Raw genomic sequence first — 21151 nt, 5'->3', positions numbered from 1 at the left:
CAGGGTGGTTAAGAAGGCATGTGGTATGCTGGCCTTCATAAATCATAGTCTAGAATATAGGAGCTGGGAGGTGATGCTGCAGCTGTTTAAGGCATTGGTGAGGCCAGGTTTGGAGTACTGTGCTCAGTTCTGGTCTCCAAATTATAGAAAGGATTATAGATAAGGTGGAGGGGGTGCAGAGAAGATTTACAAGGATGTTGCCTGGCTTACAGCATCTGGATTAAGGAGACTGGGACTTTATTCATGGGAATGTAGATGACTGAGAGGGGACTTGATGGAAGTATTTAAAATTATGAAAGGAATAGATAGACTAGACATAAACACACTCTTTCCCCTGAGGGCAGGGGAGGTTGGAACAAGAGGCCATGAGTTAAGAGTAAGGGGGCAATACTTTAGGAGAAATATTAAAGGTGGCTTTTTCACTCAGCAAGTGGTGGAAGAATAGAATGAACTTCCTAATGAGATAGTTGCGTCAGGGTCGCTTCTGTCACTTAAGAGAAGGTTGGATGTGTACATGAAGGTGAGGGGGTTGGAGCGTTATTGGCAGTGAGCGGCAGGTTTGAGCTAGTGGAATTGTTCTAGTGAACCGGTGTGGACTCGAAAGGCCGACATGGCCTGTTCCGCTTCATAAATAGTTTAAAAATACTGGGATTCAGCTCAGAAATCCAGCTCTATTCTCTTTCCAATAAACCAGAGCAAGGTGTACATTCAGTTGAGATGTAACCAGTTTAATCTTCTAGGTGGGATAGAGATAGGTACATTGTTCCCAAAGTGGGGGATTCTAGAACTAGGGGATAAGGCCTCAAGATTCAGGGTTTAGGATGGAGATGAGGAGGAACTGCTTTCCCCAGAGGGCAGTGAATCTGGAATTCACTGCCCATTGAAGCAGTGAAGGCCACCGCAGTAAATATATTTAAGACAAGGTTGGATAGATTTCTGCATAGTAAAGGAATTGAGGGATATGGGGAAAAGGCAGGTAGGTGGAGATGAGCCCATCATCAGATCAGCCATGATCACATTGAATGGCGGAGCAGGCTCGACGGGCCAGATGGCAGGCTTCTGAATATATTTCTTATGTTCTTCTGTTTCTTAGCATTGTTTTATGTTCTTATGAGATAGATATGACAGCAAAAAGTTTTAAGTTTATTCATCAAATGATACCCTATACAGTGAGAAGAGTTCACTGTGAGCAGACTAACAGGTGATCTCTCACATTCATGCAGCCATGAAAAGAGCACATTTATAGAGCATTGGGTTACAATAAAAAAGGAAGATCAATCAGTGGGGTTCATTCAGGAGCCTGATGGCTGTGGGGAAGAAATGTCTTTAAACCTGTCAGTGCGCGCCTTCTCCCCGACGGGGAGTGGTGTGTCTTTCAGTGTGTTGGTTTCCTTTCCTGGGCAATGGGAGAAGTAGATGGAGTCTGTGGAGGGGAGGGTCATTGAATGATGTTCTGAACTGAGCGTCCATGTGATGTGATGGCGGCGGAATGGTTTTCCAGCAGAATCTGTAAACCTTGTGGTACCACACGTCCCTTTCCCTGTATTTACTATCAAATCAGTTCAAAGTTCAGATTTATTGAGTGGAAACCTACTTGACATCGCATACAACCCCGAGATTCTTTTTTCCTGCGGCCAGGCAAAACTTCTAATTACCAGTAACTCTACTCAAAGAAAGAAATGTATACAAAGAAAAGAATTGTGAACAAACTGTGGAAAAGCAGAAGTATAAATATTCTGTAATAAATCATGAACAAAGCAGGGGTCCTTGAATGAGTCCCTGATTGAGTCTATTCTTGATGATGGAGGGGGAGCAGCTGATCCTGAACCTGGTGGTCTGAGTCTTGAGGCACCTCTCTGTATTGCACAGTCAGTTTGTTTACATTCGTTATCTGTTAACAGTTCTTTTAATTGTTTACATGTTTACACTGTGTACAGTTTATTTTTTGCACTCCCAATTAGAGGTAATTCTGCTGACCTCGCAGGAGAAAGGAATCTCAGGATTGTATGTGATGTCATGATGTACTCTGACAATAAATCTGATATCTAAAATCTGAAATCTACACCTCTTTCCTGATGGCAGCAGCGAGATCAGAGCATGCGCTGGGTGGTGAGGGTCTTTGATGATGGCTGCTGCCCTCTGATGGCAGCATCCCCTGCATATTTTCTTGATGCCTCTGATGCTCTGGGCGGTGCCCACTATCTTTTGTAGGGATTTCCATTCATAGGTGCCAGGCTGTGATGCAACTGGTCAGCATACTTTCCATCTCACATCTCTGGATGTTTGCCAGGGTTTCCAGTGAGATACCGAACCTGCACATGCTCCGGAGGGAGTCGAATCGCTGATGTGCTTTCTTCACAATGACATTAGTGTGTTCAGTCCAGGAAAGGACCTCTGGGATAGTGAATCCCAGGAATTTAAAGTTACTTACCCTCTCCACTCTAACTGGACCAGGAGACCAAGAGGAAAGGAAAGATGAGCAACACCAGGTTTAACTATAAAAACGTGAAGCCACACCATCTGCATGGTGAACTGCAGAAGCATTACATAATACAGAGAGCTGGATGATACCCCACCATCAACAGATTCACCTCAGCCCACCCTCACTCACCCAACCCACGGCCAATTTGATCCACACCACATTATATCAAGGAATGACTGAGTGCCACAATATTCAACAAAAGGCTAGAGACTGAACAACATTTGTGTCCTTTGACGAAAGCATGCGTTGCAGCACCAATAGCAAACCATTTTTAACCCAGCCCCTTCAGTGGTATCCATGGAGCTGGAATGTTCTTCTAGGGCAGGGGTGGCCAACCTTTTCATTTCTAATTTCGAGATGCAGCACGGTAACAGGCCATTTGGGCCCACGAGTCCGTGCCGGGGATGTAGGTTAATTGGGTGGCATGGACTCGTGGGCCCAAATGGCCTGTTACCGTGCTGTATGTCAAAATTAGAAATGAAAAGGTTGGACGCCCTTTGTCTGGGCGATTCAATTATACTGTTTGACAGGAGGAACTGCATATCTGTGAGCCAAAGACACGGCCTGACTTTTCGTCCACTAATATTGTTATTCTTTATAGTGATGTTGTGAGATGGTTATAATATGAATGTTTGCCCCTGTGAAGCTGCCGCAAAACACCAAATTTCATGACTTGTTCAAGACAATAAATCCTGATTCTGATTATGTTTCCAAAAGGAAAACGTTTCCAGGTTTACTCAAACACATGGCCACCTCCGTGCTTAAACCACATCGTTAAAACTATCTCGGTGCAAATGGGGAATGGTAGATCCCGGATAAGTGTATTTTCCGGCTCCTTGCGATTGTGTGTTGTGTGATTGGTGAATTAACAGTGAGACGCACCACTTTTTAACTTCCATATTTTATCATGTTTATTATCCATGATTTTTTTTATTGCTGGTTGCTTGAATTCCGGATACCAGGTTTTCTTTTACTCTATTTCCATCCTCAAAAAAAGCAGCTATTTACTTCCCCATCAGTCTTCTGTCGATTATCAGCAAATTAATGGCAGACGTTATCGATAAGGTCCTAAACAGCGGCAGGAGCTCAACAAGCAAGTCTGCAGACGCTGGGGACGAATGTCACACACAAACGTGCTGGAGAAACACAGCAGGCCACACAGCTTCCACAGGAAGTGAAGTGTGACCAACGTTTCCCACACATCCAGCTCTCCCAGGGTGGCTCCATGGAGCAAGGGAAGAAGCAACAAGGCAGAGCATTCGGATATTTTGGACAGAACTGCGCTTTACATTATGAAGAAAGATTGCAAGGCAAGTGAAATTATCTTCCTGTTGTGAAACGGAAGGCATTAAACTGACTCAGTCTTTATCACAAGCCACTGGCATTGAAATAAGTTGCTGGGACCATAAGAGCAGAAGATATAGGAGCAGAAATAGGCCATTCTGTCCATCGAGTCTGCTCCACCACGCCATCATGAACTGATCCATTCTCCCACTCAGCCCCACCCCCTGCCTTTTTCCCATAACCTTTGATAACTTGATTATTCAGATACCTATCAATCTCGGCCTTATATACACCCAGCGCCCTGGCCTCCAGAGCCGCCATGACAGAAAATTCCAAGTTTATCACTCTGGCTAAAGAAATTCCTCCGCATCTCTGTTTAAAATGGATACCCTTCAATCCTGAAGTTGTGCCCTCTCGTCTTTGACTTCCCTACCATGGGAAACAACTTTGCCACATCCACTCCATCCAGACCTTTCAACATTCAAAATGCTTCTATGAGATTCCCCCCTCATTCTTCCAAACTCCAGGGAGTGCAGTCCAAGAGCTGTTGAACATTCCTCACATTCTAACTCCTTTCATTGCAGGAATCGATCTTGTGAATCTTCTCTTAACCCTCTCCAATGAGTTTATTGTTACTGAGATTCAGATTTGCTGTATCATGTAGGGAGTTAGCGTAACATTAAATGAACTTTAATTGAATTTAGCTTGTTTAATAACATAATGACGCTGACACATTGCGATAATTGAACTGACCTAAAAATGTTTTGCTGCCAATTTTCGTTTGTACTCAGCATCTGATGCCTTTCATGTCAATGTCCAACAATAGTCACCTAGCATTGAATTTTAAGGTGATTTTCATGACCAGCAGCCCAAAATCCATAAAATACATCCAAAAGTGTTCAGGAAGCAAAATCTTTGTCGTCCAGTGTTATTGCAGAAACTTTCAGTCTGAAACTCTTTTCTCAGGTATTTCGTAGTAAGATTTCTTAATGACTTTGATAGGAGTGGTAGACATAGATGCATGTGTGCAGATGCAGGTACACATACTGCGCATACTCACACATACCCTGCACACAGACCACACCACCATACCGTACATGTTCATACACACATGCACCTTATGTATGGATATATTACACATACCTCACACATTACAAACTTCCCAAATGCACCCAAACTGTATGCAAATACACACTCACTACACACACACACACACACACACACACACACACACACACACACACACACACACACACACACACAATGCATGCATACAGTGGGTAAGAGCTCCCTTGAAAGGAGTGAGTCGTGAAGCAAGATTTCTGCATTCCAGTGTAAGGAGACACCGAGCTTGTGGTCGGAGGGCCGGCAGCAACCCTGACCCCCTGTGACTGCAGCCGCCCTGCAATTGTCAGACTTGCCATCCAGTGTCAATCACCCAAGAGACAGCAGTGTACCAGTCACACAATGGAGCTCACGCTCACCTTTAACCTGCCGACTGAAGCAGGATTGATAGAGGGATCCTGCCCTCCTGACGTCACAGCTGCCTGCCTGTCGAGCTGAAAAGCCTACGAGTAAGTACATTTGTGAGGCTGGAATGCAGAGAAGTCAGACCGGGGCGGACATTTGACTGAAAACAACAGCAGGAGGAAGAAAGGAGAGAAAAGAAAAGGAATCGCGGGGGAATTTAGAGTATGTCTCTCTTTCCATCTCCCCATCCTCCCTTCCTCCCGCCCTGACCCAACCTCTGCCTCAAACAAATGGTTGTCAGGAAGAGCTTTTCTCATCTCAGGGATAAGAAATTCAGAATTTATTGCCATGATGGTGTGTCATGGAATTTGTTGTTTTGCAGCAATGTGACAGGTGCAAAAATTGCTGTAAATCACATTTTAAAAATATATAAATTAGAGTAAAAGAAGAGAAAAAGTGTGATCGTGTCTGTGGTTCATTGTCCATCCAGAAATCTGATGGCAGAGGAGACAAAGCTGGTTCTGAACCATTCGTCTTCAGGCTTTTGTATCTCCTTCCTGATAGTAGCAGTAGCAGTGGCCTGGGTGGGGAGGGTCTTTGAAGATAGAGGCTACTTTCTTAAGACACTGTCTCTTGTAGATGCCCTCGATGGAGTGAAGCCCGAGATAGCGCCGTCCAAGTTCACAACTCTCTGTATCCTTTTCGTATTCTGTGCATTGGCACCTCCATACCAGAGAGTGATGAAACCAGACAGAATGCTCTCCACGGTACACCTGTAGAAATTTGCAAGAGTCTTTGGTGATGTACCAAAACTCATCAAACACCTAATGAAGTATAGCCACTTGCAAGCCTAACTCATGATTGTACTGACATGAAGGCCCTAGGATAGGTCTTCAAAGATACATACCTACAGACACACAGCACAGTAACAGGCCATTTTGGTCCACGAGCCCGTACCGCACAATTATACCTGACTGACCTACACCCCTGGTACATTTTTAAACGATAGGAAGAAACCAGAGCCCCCAGGGGAAAACCCACGCAGACATGGGGAGAACGTACAAACTCCTTACAGACGGCGCTGGATTCGAACCCCGGTCCTGATCGGTGGCGCTGTAAAGGTGTTGTGCTAACCTCTACACCAGCCGTGCAGCCAAGATGTTGACACCCAGGAATTTGCTTTACCCTCTCCTCTGCTGACCCCTCGATGAGGACTGGTTTGTGTTCCCCTAGTTTCTCCTTCCTGAAGCCCACCATCAGTTCCTCAATTTTGATGATGTTGAATGCAGGGTTGTTATTGTGTGACACCTCTCAGTCAGCTGATCTATCTCACTCATTAACACTTTTGAAACCCACTCAGCAATACTGCTTATGGGAAGTCCTTTAATTAATGCACCCATCTTCAGAGCACAGTGAATACACTTATGTGACACGGATCCAGGTCCTTTGGCCTAACTCGTCCATACTGACCACATTGTCTTCTTTAGCTGATCCCAGTTGCCTTCTTTGGGCCCATATTATTCTAAATATTTCTTTTCCTCTGAAGGAACAGAGGGACCATAGATCTCTTAAGATTGTTGTACAAGTTGATAGGACCAGTTAAGAAGGCCTATTGGATGCTGGGCTTCATTAGTCAGATGAATGAGTTCAAGAACCAGGAAGTAATGTTGCAGCTCTATCAATCTCTGGTGAGACCACTCTTGCAATATTGTGTTCAGTTCAGTTCCAGTCACCTCATTACAGTAAAGAGGGTGCAGAGGAGATTTACCAGGATGCTACCTGTATTGGGAAACAAGCCTTAAGAGACAAGGTGAGCAGAGCTGGGACTTTTCACTCTGAGGCGTAGAAAGATGAGAGGAGACTTGATAGAGGTCTACAAGATTATGAGAGGCATAGATACAGTGGATGCCCAGCAACTGTTTCCCAGGGCAGGATCAGCAAACATCAGAGGACATGTGTACAAAGTGAAGGGAGGGAAGTTTAGGGGAGCGCTCTGTTTAAAAACGGCTCCCGGTGTAGGCTCAGCAATTATAGGCCAGTATGTTTGATGTCAGTGGTCGGTAAACTAATGGAAAGTATTCTTAGAGATAATATATATAAGTATCTAGAGAGTCAGGGACTGATCAGGGTTTATGTGGGTAAGGTCATGTTTGAAAAATTTTTTGAGGAGGTGACTAGGAAGGTTGATGAGGGTAGAGCAGTAGATGTAGTCTATATGGATTTCAGTAAGGCCTTTGATAAGTTTCCACATGGGAAGTTGGTAAAGAAGGTTCAGGCGCTAGGTATAGTCAGATGGTTTCAACAATGGCTAGAGGGTAGATGCCATAGAGTCATGGTGGATAACTATCTGTCAGGATGGAGGTCGGTAATGAGTGGTGCGTCTCAGGGATCGGTGTTGGGTCTCTTGTTGTTTTTCCATTTACATTAATGATTTGGATGATGGAGTGGTAAATTGGGTGAGTAAATAGGCGGAGGATACCAAAATAGGGGGAGTTGTAGATAGTGAGGATGGTTTTCAGGGACTGCAGAAGGATTTGGACTGTATAGAAGAGTGGGCTGAAAGGTGGCAGATGGAGTTTAATACCAATAAGTGCGAGGTGCTTCATTTTGGGAAGAATAATCAAAACAGGACGTATGCAGTGAAGGGGAGGGGATTGAGGAATGCAGAGGAACAGAGGGATCTTGGAGTAACGGTTCATCGTTCTTTGAAAGTGGAATCTCATGTGGATAGGGTGGTGAAGAAGGCTTTTGGTGTGCTGGCCTTTATAAATCAAATCATGGAATATAGGAGCTGGGAGGTGATGTTGAGACTATTCAAGGCATTGGTGAGGCCAAATTTGGAATATTGTGTGCAGTTCTAGTCCCCAAATTATAGGAAGGATATCAATAAGGTAGAGAGGGTGCAGAGAAGATTTACTAAGATGTTGCCTGGATGGCAGTATCTAGAATACAAAGAAAGAGTGAGTAGACTGGGTCTTTATTCATTGGAGCGTAGAAGGTTGAGAGGGGATTTGATGGAGGTATTTAAAATTATGAGGGGGATAGATAGAGTAGAAGTGAATCGGCTCTTCCCCTTGAGGGTAGGTGAGATTGGAACAAGGGGTCATGAGTTAAGGGTTGGGGGGCAAAAGTTTAGAAGTAACATGAGAGGGAGCTTCTTCACTCAGAGAGTGGTGGCTGAGTGGAATGAGCTTCCGGAAGAGGTGGTTGCGGCAGGGTCAATTTTGTCATTTTTCAAAAAGTTGTATAGGTGCATGGAGGTGAGAGGATTGGAGGGTTATGGGCAGGGAGCAGGTAAGTGGGTCTAGAGGAGATCACTTAGATTTGTACAGACTAGAGGGGCCGAGATGGCCTGTTTCCGTACTGTAATTGTTATATGGTTATATAACTATTTTTACACAGAGAGTAGTGGATGCCTGGAATGCCTTGCCAGGGGTGGTGGTGGAGGCTGAAACACTAGGGGCATTTAAGAGACTCTTAGACACATGGATGGAAGTAAAATAGAAGGTTATGAAGTAGGGAGGGTTTTTATTTGGTAGGTGAATGTGGGTCAGAACAACATAGTGGGCCGAAGGGCCTGTACGGTACTGTAATGTTCTATGTTCTGTGAAAGCTGTCTCAGTGTCTTTCAAATGTCATAATTGTCCCTGCCTCTACCATTTGTTCTGGCAGATCGTTCCACACACTCACCACTCCCTGTGTGTTGTAGGTACCCCTCAGGTTCCTGTTAAATCTTTCCCCTCTCACTTTGGACTCCTCTGCCCTGTGATAAAGGTGATGACTCTCTACCTTATCCATGCCCATGACTGTGGAGTGCTTGTTGCAAATATGGCAGAGATGTTCAGAGAATGAACAGCTTCAAGCGCCTGACTAACAATCCAGCGACTCCAGTTTAAATCCTATCTCTCCACAGCAGCTGTAGGATGCATACCCAGGTTTCATAGAACAGAGAATGTAACAGCATGGAAATCAGACCCTTCAGCCCTTCTAGTCTGTGCTGAGCTACTATCATCTTGCCCATTCCCACTGACCTGCACCCAGTCCATAGCACTTTCATACCTCTCCCATCCATAGACCTGTCCAAATTCCTCTTCAATGTTAAAATCGAGCCTGCACTTCAGCTGGCAGCTGGTTCCACACCCCCAACCAGTCTCTGTGTGAAGTAATTCCTCCAAATGATTCCCCTAAAATTTTCCCCTTTCACCCTTAACCCATGTCCTCTGGTTTGTATCTCACTGACCCTCAGTGGAAAAAGCCGACCTACAATTACTTTATCGAAATCCCCGGATAATTTTTTATACCTCTATCAAATCTTCCCAACAACCAGTTTGATGCAACAGCCTATCTGGTTCACTGGTGCCTTCTGAGTGAAGGGAATCTCAACCAATCAAATTGAACAATTATGCCACAACGTCCACCAAATCAAGTTGACCCTTGGGATGGCCTTGCCAATGTAGCAGAGGTGTCAATAAGATCGAAAGAGTACAGAGGTGATTTACAGGGTCGTTGGTGGGACTTGGGGACTGAGTTACAGGGCCGCTGGAGGAACTCAGCCGGTCCTGCAGTGTCCATAGGAGGTAAAGATATAGAACCGACATTTCGGGCCTGGGCCCTTCCTCAAGGTGTGAGGGAAAGGTTAAACAGGTGTGGTCTTTATTCCCTGGAGTGCAGGAAAATGAGGGGAGATTGGATACATGAATACAAACTTATGATGGGTATGAACAGAGTAAATGCAAGTTGGCTTTATCCGCTGAGGTTGGGTGAGACAAGAACGCGAGGACATGGGTTGAGAGTGAAAGGGGAAATGTTTAAAAGGAACATCAGTGGGAACCTCTTCGTTGCCTCAAGCCTCCTTAGTGGTCAGGACCTTCGGTATCTGTGCAACAAATACATTGCCCCTAAAGCTTCTCAAATGGCCGTGGCATTTGAAGAATCCCAAGTACAGATATAGCTGCAGTAAGGAGCTTCTACATACCACTGTATCAAGAAATGGACTTATCCTGACATGTATTGTCTTGAAACATGACTTGCTTAATTGTGTTGGAGATAAGGTGTCTGGTGTTTTGTAACTGTAATTCTTGCCCTCTGGGTGACCTCCTCCCTTCCCTGTACCACCAGCCAAGCAATTAATCTTTAAGGCTGGAGGAGTAATGCTATGGCAGGTTGTGACTCAGCCTACCTACCCTTTATGACCCTTCTCTTCCCCTAACCAGTTGGACATAGAACATTATAGCACAGAAACAGGCCTTTTGGCCCTTCTAGTCTGTGCCGAACTAGTGTTCTGCCTCGTCCCACTGACCTGCGCCCAATCCATGCCCCTCCCGTCCATGGACCTATCCGAATTTTTCTTAAATGTTAAAATTGAGCCCGCATTCACCAATTCAGCTGGCAGCTCGTTCCACACTCCCCCGCCCCTCTCTCGCCGCCTTTTCCACCGGCAACTTGTGCCAGGAATTAATGGGAAATGAACCGGTTAAGGGTTCAGTGGAAAAGGAAAACATTCAGCACGCTGACACCAGGAATTGACAGCCTCGGCCCCTACTCTTATCCCCACGTCAGCTGATTAAACCAGCGGAGAAAAGACAACTTCCATCCATTCCATTCCATTTAAAGGTAAACTCTCCGAACCCCCGGGATGAGTTGTGTTCAGAGGAAACAGCACAAATGGCTTCCTATCCTGGGACACTCCATGGCCAATTAACTGGGAATGCCAGTGGCAAAAGGGCTCCTGTGTGAAGAAGTTCCTCCTCATGTTTCCCCTAAACTTTTTCCCCTTTCACCCTTGTTCCACACTCCATCCACTCTCCTCTCCACTCCCCGTGTCCTCTGGTTTGTATCTCAATGACCCTCAGTGGAAAAAACCTATCTACATTTACTCTGTCATTCCCTCTCATAATTTTAAATCCCTCGATCAAAATCTCGCCTCATTCAGATACGCCAAGGTATTTTTTTTTCCAGAAATATATTTGTGTTTGGCTCAGATGTTTTAATAATTTATTGTCATACACATAAGTACAATGAACAGATGCACCAGAATTTTCGATGCTGCTGGCTAAGATAGACCAACTATGGTATATGTTTCTACAATATACTAAGGCAGAAAAATAGTGTTCTGGGTGTGAGGAAGGGAAGGCTTTGTTTGCTGGGTAGGTTTATACAGGTTGGTGCAACATTATGGCTAAATATTCTATGTTCTATAAATAAATATTGATAGTCACAGTTAGTTCAGGAAATTTTTCAAAAGCGATATTCAAGTTAGGACCGACACATCTTTCGGGGGTCCTGCAATAGTTTATGGTTAGGGTAGTACGGGGAGGTTCAAGAGCCAGAAAACTGTTCTTGACCTTTAAGGCTTCTGTACCTTTTGCCTAAAGGTCGCAGTGAGAGGTGGTTGTGACCAGGCTGATGGGGGGGTCCTTTGTGATGCTGGCTGCCTTCTTGAGGCAACGTCTCACTTAGTGTTGCAAACCAGAGGACATGGGTGAGGAAGGGGGAAAGGTGAGGGGGAACATGAGGGGGATCTTCTTCACACAGACGGCTATGGGAGTGTGGAACAAGCCGTCAGTTGAAGTGGTGAATGCGGGCTCACTTTTAACAATTAAGAGGAATTTAGACAGTTACATGGATGGGAGGGCTACAGTGAATGGAAGGTCAGAGCCCATTACCATTTGGGGCGGCACAGTTAGCGCAATGCCTTTACAGTGCCGGTGATCGGGACCAGGGTTCGAATCCTGTAAGGAGCTTGTATGTTCTCCCCATGTCTGCGTGAGATTTCCCCAAGGTGCTCCGGTTTCCGCCCATCATTTGAAACATACCAGGAGTGTAGGTTAATTGGGAGTAAATAGGGTGCCACGGCCACGTGGGCTAAAATGGCCTTTTACCGTGCTGAATGTCTAAACTTAAAATCTAAATTTAAATTTAAATGCATGATGGAATTGGCTAGGTTTGCCACTTTCTGCACCCTTCCACGTTCCAAGTCATTTAAGTTTCCAAACCAGACTGTGATGTAACCAGACTGAATACATTCCACAGTGCACCTGTTGAAGTTTGACAGGAGTATTTGAAGATGTACCAAATCTTCTCACACTTCTTAGAAAGTAGAAGCATTGGTGCGCTTTCTTCAAGGTTTCCTTTATAAATTATATCAAAGCTATGCTGGACTATAAACGTTCATGGGCAGCACACCCTGGTAAAAATTGGTTTTGGCTGCTCTCCTCTGTTCACTGTCTCACAGCTACAATCACCTCTGTCCCATCCATATATCGTTAGCAGTTTCTAAGAAGGCAGAAAAATGAGGGTGAGCTGTCATTGATCATCTCAGATGTAACTTTATAATCTTTTATGAATCTGTAAATTTCACAGAAGCATCAAATACGATTTTCTGATAGGGTTGTGAAGAGAGCTTTTGGCATCTTGGCCTTCATAAATCAAAGTACTGAGTACTGGAGTTGGGATGTTATGGTAAAGTTGTATAATACATTGATGAAGCCAAATATGGACAACTGTTTGAGTTTTAGTCACCGAATTACAGGAAAAATATCAATAAGATAGAAAGAGTGCAGAGAAGATTTACTAGGATGTTGCCCGGACGTCAGGAACTGAGTTACAGTGAAAGGTTAAACAGGTTAGGACTTTGTCCCCTGGAGCGTAGAAGAATGAGGGGAGATTTGATCGAGGTATTTAAAATTATGAGGGGTTTTGGAAACATGAGGGGGGATTTCTTCACACAGAGAGCGGAGGGAGTGTGGAACGAGCTGCCAGCTGAAGCAGTGAATGCGGGCTCAATTTTAACATTTAATAAGAATTTGGACAGGTATATGGATGGACAGGTATGGAGGGCTATGGACTGGGTGCGGGTCACTGGGACTGGGCATAAAACTGGTTCAGCACAAACTAAAAGGGCCAAAGGGCCTGCTTCTGTGCTGTAATGTTCTATGGTCCTATGGGTTTATGTAAATTGCTTCCTTTGTTCATGCGTGTAAGGCAGTCGAGAAGGAAAATAATCACATTTATATAGTTGCAGTATGCAATTGAACTCACCCAATTTATTGGAGAGATTAAGTTGGAAAGGGCACATAAAAGATTTAAGTCAAGTTTATTGTCATCTGATTGTACAGGTACAACCAAACGAAACTGCGTTCTCTGGTCCTCGGTGCAAAACATGCAGTCACACAACCAGTCATAACACACATACAGACACACAATACATATGGAGGACAAGTATTTAGACATGCAAATAAATAATTAGATATAGCTTCGTAAATATGAGTCTCAGATGGTCAGTGTGAGCAGTTTCTTCGGCCGCTCACCATTCTCCTTCCCCTTGGGAAGATCTCTTCCTCAGCCTAGAGGTGCTGGCTCTGATCCTCCTGTATCTTCCCCGATGGAGCAGCTGAATGATTTTGCGCGCGTCCCGGATCACGAAGACATTATCAGAACTGGCAAGCTTGGATGGTAAGGGGAGGCTGCATTAGCTGCGACTTTTCTCCCAGGAGCTTCAGAAGATTGGGGGGGGGGATCTTGTAAAGCTTTATTAACCTTGTAGAACTCGTGAGGGGCATTAATGGGGTAAATAGCCAGGCTTTTCTTCCCCAGAGAAAGGGTTTAAAACCAAAGGGCATCGATTGAAGGTGAGAGGGGAAAGATTTAAAAGAGACCTGTGGGAACGAGCTGCCTCTTCACAAAGAGAGCTGTGGATGTATGGAACGAGCTGCCAGAGGAAGAGCTGTAATGTTTACAGACAACTGGACAGGTGGAGGGATATGGGCTGAGGACAGACAAAAGGGACTACTTGGTAAGTAGCTTGGTTGGCATGGACAAGTTGGCCTGTTTCCATGCAGTTAAACTCTGGCTCTAATAAGGGGAAAGCCACTGAGGACAGAAATTCAGAGGAATTCTTTCACTCAGAGTGTAGAGCATCTGAGGAATTCTCTACCTCAAGGGGGTAAGGAGATTTTGTCTTGAAATTGATCAAAAAATAGAACAGTAGCTTTCAGGTATTAGATGAAGAGATGCAGGGAAGGGGGTGGAAATAGTCGAGGTAGAACATGAATGACATCTTAATGAAGGGCCATATGGCCAATTCCTGCTCCAAATTCTTCATTATTGGAGAGGGTTCAGAGAAGATTTACAAGAATGTGATTCGTGGAATGAAGGGATTAGCATATGAGGAACATTTGACGGCTCTTGGACTGGACTCCTTGGAATTCAGAAGAATGAGGGGGGAACCTCATAGAAGCATTTCGAATGTTGAAAGGCCTGGACAAAGTAGATGTTGCAAAGTTGTTTCCCATGGTAGAGGAGATATGGTCAAGAGGGCACAACTATGGGATTGAAGGGCGTCCATTTCAAACAGAGATGAGGAGGAATTTCTTTAGTGGTGAACTTCTGGAAGTTGCTACCAAGAGCGGCCGTGGAGGCCAAGTCAGTGGGAGTGTTTAAAGCAGAGATTGATGGGTATCTTTTTAGTCAGGTTATCAAAGGTTATGTTGAGAAGGTAGAGGAGTAGGGCTGAGTGGGAGAATGGATCAATCTGGCTCTCCATCCCATAGGATGCGGACGGTTCCTTTCAGTCAGTTTGTGGGGTTTTCATATGAGGATACCCCACTCCTCAGAAAGGAGCTGCGTGAGCGTGAATGGATTTTAGGTGAGTAGAGGTTGCACAGGTCCAGACCCACCCTCTCAACATCCCCTCCCAGATCTAGCGGCCTGGTGAGATCCAAGATCTGTTGCAGTGAATGGGACGATGCAAGGGCTGCCCTTTCCGCGCTTCAGGGCACGTGTTTGCCAGATGGCCGTTGACCCTACAAGAGGGTTCATCCATCCTTTAACAGGTCTTGTTTTTCATTCTGCAGGGTGTCTAGCCACCCTCCGCACCAGGCAAGCCTTAATTTAGTCACCAACCACCTGACCATGCGACAGGTCGTACTCGGTTACATGGTACCAATAGCAAGATAAGTGGCCTGATCAGCTTGCGATGAAATGGCAAAACAGACTTGATGGGCCAAATGGCCTACTTCAGCTCCAAAATCTTATGGGTGGTAGTCATAAGATAACTCTGAGAACAGATGTGATGGGCCAAATGGACTCCTGTATCCTTTCATTCTTTTATTTTGGATTCCCTTCCAACTGCTTCTGTACTCCAAACATCCACATCAACCACAAACATTGTTGTTTCTTCCGGAGTAAGTGTGAGGGCCCCAGACTGAAGAATATGAACCAAGAAGTCCCTTAACCAAAATCAGGTTTGCAATGTGGAATCATTATTTGCAAAATAAAATCCTCTGGGCTCTTTCGCTACCAAATGTGGAAGGAAATGTGGACAACCAAAACTATGTGTTTACTTTCAAAATATTATTCCTTGTTCTCCCTCCTCTTCCCCCTTCCTTTGACAAGTTACTTAAGATGTGGAATGTTCCCCTGACTGCCTTGTTGGTGTTGGATGCTGCAGCAGCAGGTCAGCATTTCTGCCCTGGTGCACGTTCTGACCCGGCTAAGTCACTCTCAGTATCTAAACATGGAATTCCAAAGCCTTGACTCACTTCCCAATCTTCTTCCTTCGTTTTTTAAGCGTGTTTTTTTTTCCCCATTGTCCCTTTGTTCCTCTGTATTTCTTCCCCTCTCTTCGTGTGGGATCCCCTGTGCTTTTTGCTTTACACCACTCCCCCCTTGTGATGTTGCCTCGATCCCGCTCTCTTTGGCGCCCTCTTTGTCCCACTCTCTGTACCATTGTCTGTCTCACTCTCTGTCCCACTGTCTGTACCACTCTCTGTACCACTTTCTGTCCCACTGTCTGTACCACTCTCTGTACCACTGTCTGTCCCACCCTCTGTACCACTCTCTGTCCCACTGTCTATCCCACTCTCTACACCACTTCTGTCCCACTCTCTGTCCCACCCTCTGTACCACTCCCTGTACCATTCTCTGGCCCACAGTCTGTACCATTGTCTGTCCCACTCTCTGTTTCATTCTGTCTACCACTGACTGTACCACTGACTATACCACTCCCTGTTCCACCCTCTGGCACTTTTATACCACTCTCTGCGCCTCTCTCTGTGTCAAGAGCATCAAGTTCCTTGGAGTGCACTTGGCAGAGAATCTCACCTGGTCCCTTAACACCAGCTCCATAGCCAAGAAAGCCCAGCAAAGCCTCAACTCCCTGCAAAGGCTGAGGAAAGTCTATCTCCCACCCTCCATCCTCACTACATTCTACAGAGGATGTATCGAGAGCATCTTGTGTAACTGCATCACTGCCTGCTTTGGTAGCTATACCACCTTGGACTGCAAGACCCTGCAGAGAATATTGAAGTCAGTGGAAAAGATCACTGGGGGCTCTCTTCCTCCCATGAAGGACATCTGCAACACTCAATGCAGGCAAAAGGCAATAAACATTGTGAAGGACTCCACACGCCCCTCACATAAACTGTTCTCCATTCTGCCATCTGGAAGGAGGTACTGTAGCACTCGGGCCCTTACGTCCAGATTGGACAACAATTATTTCCCCCCAAGCCACCATCAGGCTCCTGAATTTTAGAACATATGTGATAGTGTTCCATGGACTTTTACTGCATACATCTTAATATTTTAATATTTCAATGTGTTTAACTATTCTAATATATGTACATATGCTCCGTGATCCTGGAGAAACGCTCTCGTCTTGACTGTGTGAACATGGGGCAAAAACAGGGAGGTGGGACTAGTGTGGGTGGGACAGTTTGGTTGGCGGGAGAAGTTGGACCGAACAGCCTGTTTCCACACTGTGGCTCTTTACCATACTCTCTGCCAGCCTCTCGATAGAGTACCGACTGGACCCTTTCCACCTAATAATAATAATAATAATAATAATAACAATTACAGCACGGAAACAGGCCATTAGGCCCTTCTAGTCCGCACCGAACCAAACACCCCTTTCTAATCCCACCTCCCTGCACAATGCCCATAACCCTCCATCTTCCTCTCATCCATATACCTGTCCAACCTTTTCTTAAATAATACAATTGACTCCGCCGCCACTATTTCTCCCGGAAGATCATTCCACACAGCTACCACTCTCTGAGTAAAGAAGTTCCCCCTCATGTTACCTCTAAACCTCTGCCCCTTAATTCTTAACTCATGTCCTCTTGTTTTAATCTTTCCTCCTCTTAACGGAAATAGTCTATCCACATCCACTCTGTCTATCCCTTTCATAATCTTAAATACTTCTATCAAATCCCCTCTCAACCTTCTACGCTCCAAAGAATAAAGACCCAATTTGTCCAATCTCTCCCCATACTCCAGATGCTTAAACCCAGGCAACATTCTGGTAAACCTTCTCTGCACTCTCTCCACTCTGTTTATATCCTTCCTATAATTAGGCGACCAGAACTGCACACAGAACTCCAAATTAGGCCGCACCAACGTCTTATACAATCTCAACATCACCTCCCAACTCCTATATTCCATGCAATGATTGATAAAGGCCAGCATACTAAAAGCCTTCTTCACCACCCTATTCACGTGAGTTTCTACCTTCAGGGAACGATGTACCGTCACTCCTAAATCTTTCTGCTCTTCTGTATTCCTCAATGCTCTCCCATTTACCACATATGTCCTATTCTGATTCTTCTTACCAAAATGAAGCACCTCACACTTATCAGCATTAAATTCCATCTGCCATTTTTCAGCCCACTTTTCTAAGCAGCCCAAATCCCTCTGCAATCCTAGAAAACCTTCTTCATTATCCACTATTCCACCTATCTTAGTATCGTCTGCATATTTACTAATCCAATTCACCACCCCATCATCTAGATCATTAATGTATATAACGAACAACAATGGGCCCAATACAGATCCTTGAGGCACACCACTGGTCACCGGCCTCCAACCTGACAGACAATTATCCACTACCACTCTCTGGCCTCTCCCTTTCAGCCAATGTTCAATCCATTTGACTATCTCAAAATTTATACCTAAAGACTGCACCTTCCTAACTAACCTTCCATGTGGTACCTTATCGAAGGCCTTACTGAAGTCCATATAGACAACATCCACTGCGCTACCCTCATCCACATTCCTAGTCACCTCTTCAAAAAATTCAATCAGATTGGTCAAACATGACCTTCCTCCCACAAATCCATGTTGAGTACTCCTGATCAGACCCTGTCTATCCAGATGTTTATAAGTACTATCTCTAAGAATTTTCTCCATTAATTTACCTACCACAGACGTCAAACTTACAGGCCGATAGTTGCCAGGCTTCCTCCTTGAACCCTTTTTAAATAACGGAACCACATGCGCAATGCGCCAATCCTCCGGCACTATCCCCATATCTAATGACATTCGAAAAATTACCGCCAGAGCCTCTGCTATTTCCTCCTTCACTTCTCTCAATGTCCTGGGGAAGATCCCGTCTGGTCCTGGAGACTTATCCACCTTTATATTCTTCAAAAGCCTTAAAACTACACCTTTTGTAATCTCTATATTCCCCATATTTACCCAATTTGCTTTTTTTATCCCACATCTCCCAATATCCTTCTCCTTAGTGAATACCGAAGAAAAGAAACTGTTCAATATCTCCCCCATTTCTCTAGGTTCCACACACAGTTTTCCACTCTGATTTTCTAAGGGACCAATTTTGTCTCTAGCTTTCCTCTTACCATTAACATATTTGTAGAACTCTTTTGGATTTGTTTTCACCCTGCTTGCCATAGTTTTCTCGTACCTTCTTTTAGCTTTCCTAATTCCTCTCTTAAGATTCCTCTTACATTCAATGTATCTTTCAAACATCTCCTTAACTCCATGCTTCTTATATCTAATGTACGCCTCCCTTTTTCTTCGAACCAAGTTTCCAATATTCCTTGAAAACCACGGCTCTCTCAAACCTTTTGCCCCTCCTTTTAACCTAACAGGAACATAAAGCTTTTGCACTCTCAAAATCTGATCTTTAAAAGACTTCCATCTCTCTACTACATCCTGCCCATAAAACAAATTGTCCCAATGCACACCCTGCAAGTCCTTTCGCATCTCCTCAAATCTAGCTTTTCCCCAATCAAAAACCTCAATCCTTGGCCCTGATTTCTCTCTTTCCATAATGACATTGAAGCTGATGGCATTATGATCACTGGACCCGAAGTGCTCGCCAACACTAACCTCCGTCACTTGACCCATCCCATTTGCCAACAGTAGATCTAACACTGCTCCTTCTCTGGTCGGCACCTCTACATATTGTTGTAAAAAACTATCTTGCACACATTTCACAAACTCTAACCCATCCATTCCTTTCACAGAATGTGTTTCCCGATCTATATGTGGAAAATTAAAATCTCCCATAATTACAACCCTGTGCTTATCACAAATATCTACTATCTCCCTACAGATTTGCTCCTCTAGGCCTCGGTCCCCTCCGGGTGGTCTATAATACACCCCTACAAGTGTAACCTCTCCTTTCCTACTCCTCAGTTCCACCCAAATAGCCTCCGTGGATGTGCCCTCTAATCTATCCTTCCTAGGCACCGCTGTAATATTTTCCCTGACAAGCAATGCAACCCCACCTCCTCTTGCCCCTCCGACTCTATCACACCTAAAACAACGAAACCCAGGGATATTCAGTTGCCAATCACATCCCTCCTGCAACCATGTCTCACTAATCGCTACCACATCATACTTCCAAGTATCAATCCACACCTTCAGCTCATCCACCTTTTTTACAATACTCTTGGCATTAAAATATATGAATTTCAGGGATTTCCCATTTTTTAATCCCTGTTTTCCCTCATCTTTAATAACAACATTATTTACTTTTCTGACAATTGCCCTTCATCTTCTTCCAGAGCATTTCCCTTCTCTATCACCTGCCCATCCATATTCAAATACTTACTACAAACTTTCATTGTTTTCATTCTAACCTTCTCCTTACTGCTCTGTACTATTTTGTTCCCTCCCCCCAACCATTCTAGTTTAAAGGATCCTGAGTAGCTGGCCAGCTGTAAAGTGCACATTTAACCATTGTCCGTGAGAACCATGTGTGTGACGCTTCTTCAGATGGCCTGGCCTTTAATGTTCCATTCCGTCCATTTTATTTTACAAAGTGCTTCTGCTGAAGTGGAGGTAGGTGTTCCCCATTCAGACCTGGAGTCGTGGCCAAGCTGTAGAGTTGTCATGTGGGGGCGGTACCTTCTCACTCTGACCCCGTAGGTTCCTCGTCTTTTTGTTTCCTCCCACATTCTGATGGCGTGCCAGTTGGTTAATTAATTGGTGACCATAGGGGTGGGATAGAGTCGAAGAGGCGTTGGTGGGAATGTGAGGGGCCACAAAACTCGAACCCCCAGGTTCAGGAACAGCTGCTCCCCCTCCACCATCAATGACATATTCAATCAGGGACTCATTTAAGGACTCTGCATTTTATTGATTTTCTTTTTCTCCCTTTATTGCATTGACAGTTTATTTACATACATTATCTATTTACTGTTCTTTGTTTGCATGTATACGCTGTGTAGTTTTTTTGCACTACCAATTAGTGGTAATTCTGCCTCACCCACAGAAAACAAATCTCAGGGTTGTATATGAGGTCATGTATGAACTTTGACAATAAATCTGAAATCTGAGATTTGAATGGATATATGTTAATATAAAAATGGCAGATTCTCTTTCAGGGTCATTCTTTTCTTTGGCTTGGCTTCGCGGACGAAGATTTAGGGAGGGGTAAAGTCCACGTCAGCTGCAGGCTCGTTGGCGGCCGACAAGTCCGATGTGGGACAGGCAGCGGTTGCAAGGGAAAATTGGTGGGTTGGGGTTGGGTGTTGGGTTTTTCCTCCTTTGTCTTTTGTCAGTGAGGTGGTCTTCTTCAAAGGAGGTTGCTGCCCGCCGAACTGTGAGGCGCCAAGATGCACGGTTGGAGGCGAGATCAGCCCACTGGCGGTGGTCCATGGGGCGGGCACC

General features: G+C 44.8%; 1 protein-coding gene across 7 annotated transcripts in view; it reads left to right on the top strand.

Annotated features, from left to right (window-relative positions):
* exoc6b (exocyst complex component 6B) overlaps nt 1-21151 on the top strand; it is an 866329-nt gene that overhangs the window by 709135 nt on the left and 136043 nt on the right. Inside the window, exon 21 of one of the 7 annotated variants that reach the window (XM_069923438.1) lies at nt 5876-5931. The exons of 5 other annotated variants lie outside the window; for them this stretch is intronic. In XM_069923438.1, coding sequence (XP_069779539.1) covers nt 5876-5893 — 18 coding nt within the window. In that variant the 3' untranslated portion in view covers nt 5894-5931. Of the gene's footprint in view, nt 1-3482; nt 3755-5875; nt 5932-21151 lie in introns of those variants that run through there. One more of the 7 variants, XM_069923437.1, reaches the window with a different exon arrangement.

This window comes from Narcine bancroftii, chromosome 3 (genome assembly GCF_036971445.1).
Source record: "Narcine bancroftii isolate sNarBan1 chromosome 3, sNarBan1.hap1, whole genome shotgun sequence".
NCBI classification, from domain to species: domain Eukaryota; kingdom Metazoa; phylum Chordata; class Chondrichthyes; order Torpediniformes; family Narcinidae; genus Narcine; species Narcine bancroftii.
The sequence above is the reverse complement of the archived record's forward strand: the minus strand, read 5'-3'. Positions and strand labels throughout refer to the sequence as shown.